Genomic DNA, 7,095 nt, shown 5'->3' on the forward strand with positions numbered 1-7,095 from the left:
TACCAACAGGTGGCATCACTGTGCCATCTTACACCCATAACACTTTCTTTCCTATGACTTTTAAATCTTTCAACTGACTTTTCTACCTATGACTGAGTTTATAATGCAACTTTAGTTTATAGTTAAGTCTTTTATTTGTTGTATTTAGTAACTTATCTCTTGTCTTTTGTGAGTTTTGTTGTATGTTGAAGTATTGTTGTACTAAATTGACGGAGCAAAATACATGTTTTTTTCTTCTCCTCCATGAATTGTAGGTTATCAACGTGAGGGACCTTTTATTGTGAAGGACGAATTAATACATTTACCCGAGACGTCATTTTAGGCCCAGTTCAACCGGAATTATTCACGGAAGCTGGCAGTCGAACATCTCGTTAGCTAACTTTTTTTGTTTGTTAAAACGACTTGATGGTTAGCTACTGTAGCTAGATGAATTGGTGTGGAAAGACGTTAAATTCGTAGTAAAGTCTTATAAAAATGGGCGACCTTGACTCTGGTATAGTATATGTGCGCGACAGAGGACAACTTCGTCGCGTCAATAACATTGTGCTCGCTGAGACGAAGCCGCCTTCATCATCATCATCATCACACAGAACAACAAACCCTCTGGCGTTGAAAAAAGAGCACTTCGTCTTCACCTATAATAAAGAAGGCAGTTTGAAGTACACTGCCAAATCCCTTTACGACATATCTCTGCTGTTTGTAGCGTACAATATCAACCATGTCGATTCTCTCAAAGGATTTCCTGAACAAGTAGGGGACAGACTGTTCGCCGCCGCGGAGGAAAAACAGATATTTTCCGATCCTGATGCAGCCCCTAGGGCTCTGCAGTTGTTCAGTGATGCATACGGGGACATAGTGCTCGGGTCACTTTGTTTACGGCATAGGTAAGGCAGTATTGGCAGTGGACAAAGCTTGGTTATAAACACCTTCCATGCCACATTGTAGCTAGCCTACTTACCCCACTTTGTAGTACCACCAACATTATGTAACCTTCAACCTACAGCCCATTTAGGAACTTGCAATGCACTTCATTTACAGTTCATACATGGGCTGACTACCTGTTGCTTTATTTCCTCACAGGTTTCCCTTGCTGTCTGAAAAGCTGGAAGAGATCAAAACGTTTCACAGTCTGAAGTGCCTGGATCTCTTTGGCTGCAGACTGGGAGACAGCCACGACATCTTCCAACATCTTACATCAGATGCATTGTCCAGGTATGAATCACTTTTTTGTTGTTCTATTGTACAGTACAATGCCTAATTAATTCACTGAGGCTGGACTGCAAGTGTGTGATTGACCCTGACGTGTCTTTAGCAGGCAGATTTCAAATGGTTCTGGGTGGTGGTTCGCCTAACCATATTGGGATCTCGAGTGGCGCAGCGGTCTAAGGCACTGCGTCTCAGTGCTAGAGGTGTCACTACAGACCCTGGTTCGATTCTGGGTTGTATCACAACCGGATGTTATTGGGAGTCCCATAGGGTGGCGCACAATTAGCCTAACCCAGACGACGCCGGGCTGTCTTTGTAAATAAGAATTTGTTCTTAACTGACTTGCCTTTTTTAAAATATAATAACCCCCAATCGTAACCTCAACCAATTTAGGTCTCTATGCCTAAGCTTTCGATGTGCGTGCTGAGTATCCACTTCTTTGTCCTGCGTCTCCCCAGCAGCCTGGTCCAATTGTAGTTCTCCTCTCCTTTTTCTCAGTAGTCTGGTCCAGCTGTCCCTGGGTGGTAACAGCCTGTCAGACCAGGGTCTCCAGAGACTGACAGCCCCTGTCAGGATGATGAGGAGGGGGCTGAGACACCTACAGATACTGGACCTGTCCTGTGAGTAGTTTATGGGGGCATCTCAATAGTATAGCATGGCTTCCTAGTCTCATCCTTTGTTATTTGCACGGCTAGGAAGGAAATCTGAATCGTGAAAGCAGATTCTTCTTAGGGATGGCATACATGTTTCATGATTTCATCTGTCCTGTTCTTTTCCAGCTTGTGAAGATGGAGGGGAGACAAGGACAGATAGTCTTAGATGGTCCATGGGACCCACAAGCATATCTCTAAACCAGTTGTTTTCACTTCTCTTTCCAAAAGACAACCCGATCACTGAGAAAGCAGTTGGATATCTCACATGCCTCCCAAAGCTACAAGGTCTTGATGTATCAGGAACTAACATAAAGGTGAGAAGGTTTTGACTCTGTACTTCTCCCTGTCACAAGACCAGGGCTCCAGACGAACATTTTCCCCTGGTGGTACTGGTGCCTCTAAGATTTTCAGTTGGGTGGCACCACCCTATGCACGTAATAGAACATTTTAGTATATGAAGTAATTCAGTACTTTATTAAAAAGTGTAGTAGACTACAATAATTAAGTTTTGTCATTTTCATGTTGTGATTTAAAATATTTGAATGTGGAACATAATCTAGTGATTGTCATGCATTTTGACTTGACAAATTAGGCTATTTGTTATATTTTACTGTTAAAATAGAGGTCCAGAAATGTCATTTAAACATTTTTTTTTAAGGTTCAATAGAGATGAATTAGCCTGCATCTTATTGCTCACTAATATCGTAGGCTAATTTTAATTGGGGCTAATTCACCACCTGAGTAAGTGAAAACTCAAAACACAGTAAGATCGCTGATGCTAACTCTAAAGATATTACCCACTGCTAGTAGCCATGTATTAATCTAACAGTACATTTTGAATGTCTTAAATGTTGTAGCCTATGCAATCCCAGTGAGGCCTATGCAATCCCAGTGAGGCCTATGCAATCCCAGTGAGGCCTATGCAATCCCAGTGAGGCCTATGCAATCCCAGTGAGGCCTATGCAATCCCAGTGAGGCCTATGCAATCCCAGTGAGGCCTATGCAATCCCAGTGAGGCCTATGCGCATTTCGCATGGTCCGTATCTCAAAGCCATATCAAATATGTTGGTTGTAAAATAGTTGCTATTGAGCTCAAAATTGAGAGCTGAGGAGAAAATAACCTACAGAAATCTGAACCTCCTTTCTTCCACGGTGACATGATAGCAGTGTTTTCCGTAGGGTAGGATTTTGAAATGTTATACAATCAGAACACTTTTTTTTTTGTCTCCCGGAGCATTTTATTTCCCGGGAGAGGGAGCGTGGCTCGCTGGCACACAGCAACAGGCCCCAGTGAAAAGGGACAGGCAGATCACTTTTTCATTACAGGAATCATGAGAATAATGTACTATTATACTGTTTGACCAAATCCATGGCTTTAGCTTTGTATAAAATAAGATGTTTTTGAGTGAGGTGACCATGTAAAATGTGCAGCTCGCACCATCTGGAGCCCTACACAACACCATAGCTAAGATTCTATTCTGACCTCTTTGTTTCCTATCTGTAACATGTCTTCCACAAGATGGCACCACTGATCCCTAACAGAACTGAGAGTGAAATGTATACTATTTGATTCCCAGGTTGGCCCGTCATTCAAGCAGACCGTGAGGAACACCATGGGGTTGGTCCTGTCTGAGAAACTACTGGAGGCCTTCGACCACTCCTGTTGTAAAACACAAGGCTGGGCAGAACAGGTAACACTCCTGTTGTAAAACACAAGGCTGGGCAGAACAGGTGACACTCCTGTTGTAAAACACAAGGCTGGGCAGAACAGGTGACACTCCTGTTGTAAAACACAAGGCTGGGCAGAACAGGTAACACTCCTGTTGTAAAACACAAGGCTGGGCAGAACAGGTAACACTCCTGTTGTAAAACACAAGGCTGGGCAGAACAGGTAACACTCCTGTTGTAAAACACAAGGCTGGGCAGAACAGGTAACACTCCTGTTGTAAAACACAAGGCTGGGCAGAACAGGTAACACTCCTGTTGTAAAACACAAGGCTGGGCAGAACAGGTGACACTCCTGTTGTAAAACACAAGGCTGGGCAGAACAGGTGACACTCCTGTTGTAAAACACAAGGCTGGGCAGAACAGGTAACACTCCTGTTGTAAAACACAAGGCTGGGCAGAACAGGTAACACTCCTGTTGTAAAACACAAGGCTGGGCAGAACAGGTAACACTCCTGTTGTAAAACACAAGGCTGGGCAGAACAGGTGACACTCCTGTTGTAAAACACAAGGCTGGGCAGAACAGGTGACACTCCTGTTGTAAAACACAAGGCTGGGCAGAACAGGTGACACTCCTGTTGTAAAACACAAGGCTGGGCAGAACAGGTGACACTCCTGTTGTAAAACACAAGGCTGGGCAGAACAGGTGACACTCCTGTTGTAAAACACAAGGCTGGGCAGAACAGGTGACACTCCTGTTGTAAAACACAAGGCTGGGCAGAACAGGTGACACTCCTGTTGTAAAACACAAGGCTGGGCAGAACAGGTGACACTCCTGTTGTAAAACACAAGGCTGGGCAGAACAGGTGACACTCCTGTTGTAAAACACAAGGCTGGGCAGAACAGGTGACACTCCTGTTGTAAAACACAAGGCTGGGCAGAACAGGTGACACTCCTGTTGTAAAACACACATTTATGGTACTAAAGTAGTTTATTGATAACTTATTTTATTTGTATGGCATGTATGTTTGTGACAGGTTGTAAACCAGTGGGAGTTGAGTGCAACAGAACTGCCCAAACTATTGAAGATCCAAGAGTCAAGAACATCAGCTATTCGCTTTTGTAAGTGTTAACATCCTTTGTATTTACACTGCGTGCACAATTATTAGGCAAATTGTATTCCTCGGGATTTATTTTATTGTTGAACAAACACAATGCTCTCAGTCAATCCAAAATGTCATTGAACCTCAAACTTGAATGTTTAACAAAGGAAAAATTAGTTTTGTCTTTCTCAGGGAAATATATAAGTGTGCAGAATTATTAGGCAACTATTAGTGTGCAGAATTATTAGGCAACTAAATTACAAAAATAATTTCTCTCAAAATTTTTAGAGTAAGTGTAACAGATAAGTAACACAAAATGACAATTATATAACATTTTTGGCCTTTCAAAAATATTCAGTGACCAATATAGCCACCCTTATTTTAAAGAACTGCCATGAGCCGTCCATCCGTGGAATCTGTCAGTTTCTTGATCTGTTCACGATAAATTTTCGCTGAAGCAGCAACCACAGCCTCCCAAATGCTGTTAAAAAAAAAAGGTGTATTGTCTTCCATCACTGTAAATCTCACGTTTGAGAATGGCCCACAAGTTCTCAATAGGATTTAAGTCAGGTGAGGAAGGGGGCCAGGTCGTTATTCAGGCATCTTTGAGGCCCTTGCTGGCTAGCCAAGCAGTGGAGTACTTGGATGCATGTGATGGAGCATTGTCCTGCATAAAGATCATGGCCTTCTAGAATGCTGAGGACTTCTTCCTGTACCACTGTTTGACGAAAGAATCTTCCAGAAATTGGCATTAGGTTTGGGAGTTGAGTTTCAGTCCATCTTCAACCCGAAAAGGTCCAACTACCTCATCCTCAATGATAGCAGCCCATACCAGTACCCCTCCTTCACCTTGCTGGCACCTGACTCAAAGTGGTGCCCTGTGTCCATTACTGATCCAGCTACGGGCCCATCCATTTGGTCCATCAAGAGTCACTTTCATTTAATCTGTCCATAAAACCTTTGAAAAATCTGTCTTCAGGTATTTCTTTGCCCAATCTTGACGCTTCAACTTGTGAATCTTATTCAGTGGTGGTCTTGTTTCAGTCTTTTTGACCTTGGCCATGTCTCTGAGCACTTGACACCTTGTACCTCTGGACAGTCCAGGTAGGTTGCAGTTCTGGAATACGGTGGCACTGGAGGATAATGGGTTCCTGGTAGTTTGACGTTTAATTCTTCTCAAGTCTTTTGCAGTTAATTTGCGCCTTTTCTTCTCCATGCATTTTTTGCGCCCCAGTTGACTATTCGCAACAAAACGTTTGAATGTCCGGTGGTCACACCTCAATAGTTTAGCTATTTAAAGAGTGTCATATCCGTCTGAAAGGCATTTTACATTTTTGGCTTTTCAGTGTCAGTTAAATTTCTTTTTTGGCCCATTTTACCTGAGGTAATGAGGCTGCCTAATAATTATGCACACCTTGATATAAGGTATTATTCACTTTCGCCACACCCTCCCTCATTACACAAATACATATCACCTGAAAATGATTAAATCCAATAAGCATTCAAGTTTATATGGTTTGGAGTTCGAAAATGTGAATAGAAACAATGATAAGGTCAGAATACTCACTTGCCTAATAATTGTGCACGCAGTGTACATCACCATTTTAAAGCTAACCAGGTCCGGATCTGTTCTTTAGCCAAATCGGACAGTCGTAGCCATGCCATACATGTCAGAGGTTAAGGGGAATTGGCTATAAGCACATTCTGATCTGAACCAGGCTATTTTCTAAGCTAGTCTGTCTCTGCAGGGGCCAGTTTGGTGCTGTTTTTATAAACAAGATCTGGCTGTCAGTATAGGTGCTGTTGTTTTAAACAAGACAAATACTATTTGCTCTTCAGTTGGCAGAGAGAAGTTTGTCAGAGGAATCCTGAGCGCATCACCTCTGATCCAGGATAAAGAACAAGACAAGACCAGGGAGAGGATACATTTGTATAAACCAGCAACAAGCACACACACACATCAGACCCAATGCACAGGGGCTAAAAGTGGACAAATTGAGCACTCGTCACTCAACAGCATTGAAATCGCAGGGTCCACCAACGGATATGTAAAACCCTGTTCACAGAACAAGAAGAGGCCTCGTAAACACCAGGTCGGGGACAGTGGTCGTCACAGCCCTCCTGTTAAACGTGCTTCTTCATCACCAGCTCTCACAGCAGGCGATTTGGATCTACTCAACAGTTACTGATGCTTTGTCTCCTTCTCCGTAGCCGAGGTCCACAGTCTCCAAATGTGTGTGTGTGTGTGGGGCGTGACAATGCACTGCTCAATTTGAACTCTTCCTGATGTCATGCATCCAGCAGAGTTCAGCTTCCACCTCTAGGTTAGCTTTGGTGTTTTTTGGTTTTGTTTAATTGCACTCCTTAGCTGGAGGAACACTTGGAGTGTTTTCTTAGTCAATCTGTTGCTTATTTACGTTTTTAACTTTTTACAAATAAAATGTGATTTGTTTTATTATTGTAACTGT

At 42.9% G+C, this 7,095-nt stretch overlaps 1 protein-coding gene across 2 annotated transcripts; it reads left to right on the plus strand.

Moving 5' to 3' along the window:
- The first annotated feature begins 308 nt into the window (after nt 1–308).
- Nucleotides 309–7,091, plus strand: lrrc42 (leucine rich repeat containing 42). 2 transcript variants are annotated; one of them, XM_014141279.2, is made up of 7 exons: nt 309–884; nt 1,081–1,212; nt 1,708–1,826; nt 2,088–2,173; nt 3,437–3,550; nt 4,562–4,646; nt 6,467–7,091. In XM_014141279.2, the coding sequence occupies exons 1-7, from the start codon at nt 475–477 to the stop codon at nt 6,814–6,816; spliced, it is 1,296 nt and encodes a 431-aa protein (XP_013996754.1). In that variant the 5' UTR covers nt 309–474; the 3' UTR covers nt 6,817–7,091. The 2 variants fall into 2 exon arrangements, with proteins under 2 accessions (XP_013996754.1, XP_013996753.1); XM_014141278.2 differs by having other exon boundaries at nt 310–884; nt 1,705–1,826.
- The last annotated feature ends 4 nt before the right edge of the window (nt 7,092–7,095 follow it).

This window comes from Salmo salar, chromosome ssa14, assembly GCF_905237065.1.
Source record: "Salmo salar chromosome ssa14, Ssal_v3.1, whole genome shotgun sequence".
NCBI classification, from domain to species: Eukaryota; Metazoa; Chordata; class Actinopteri; order Salmoniformes; family Salmonidae; genus Salmo; species Salmo salar.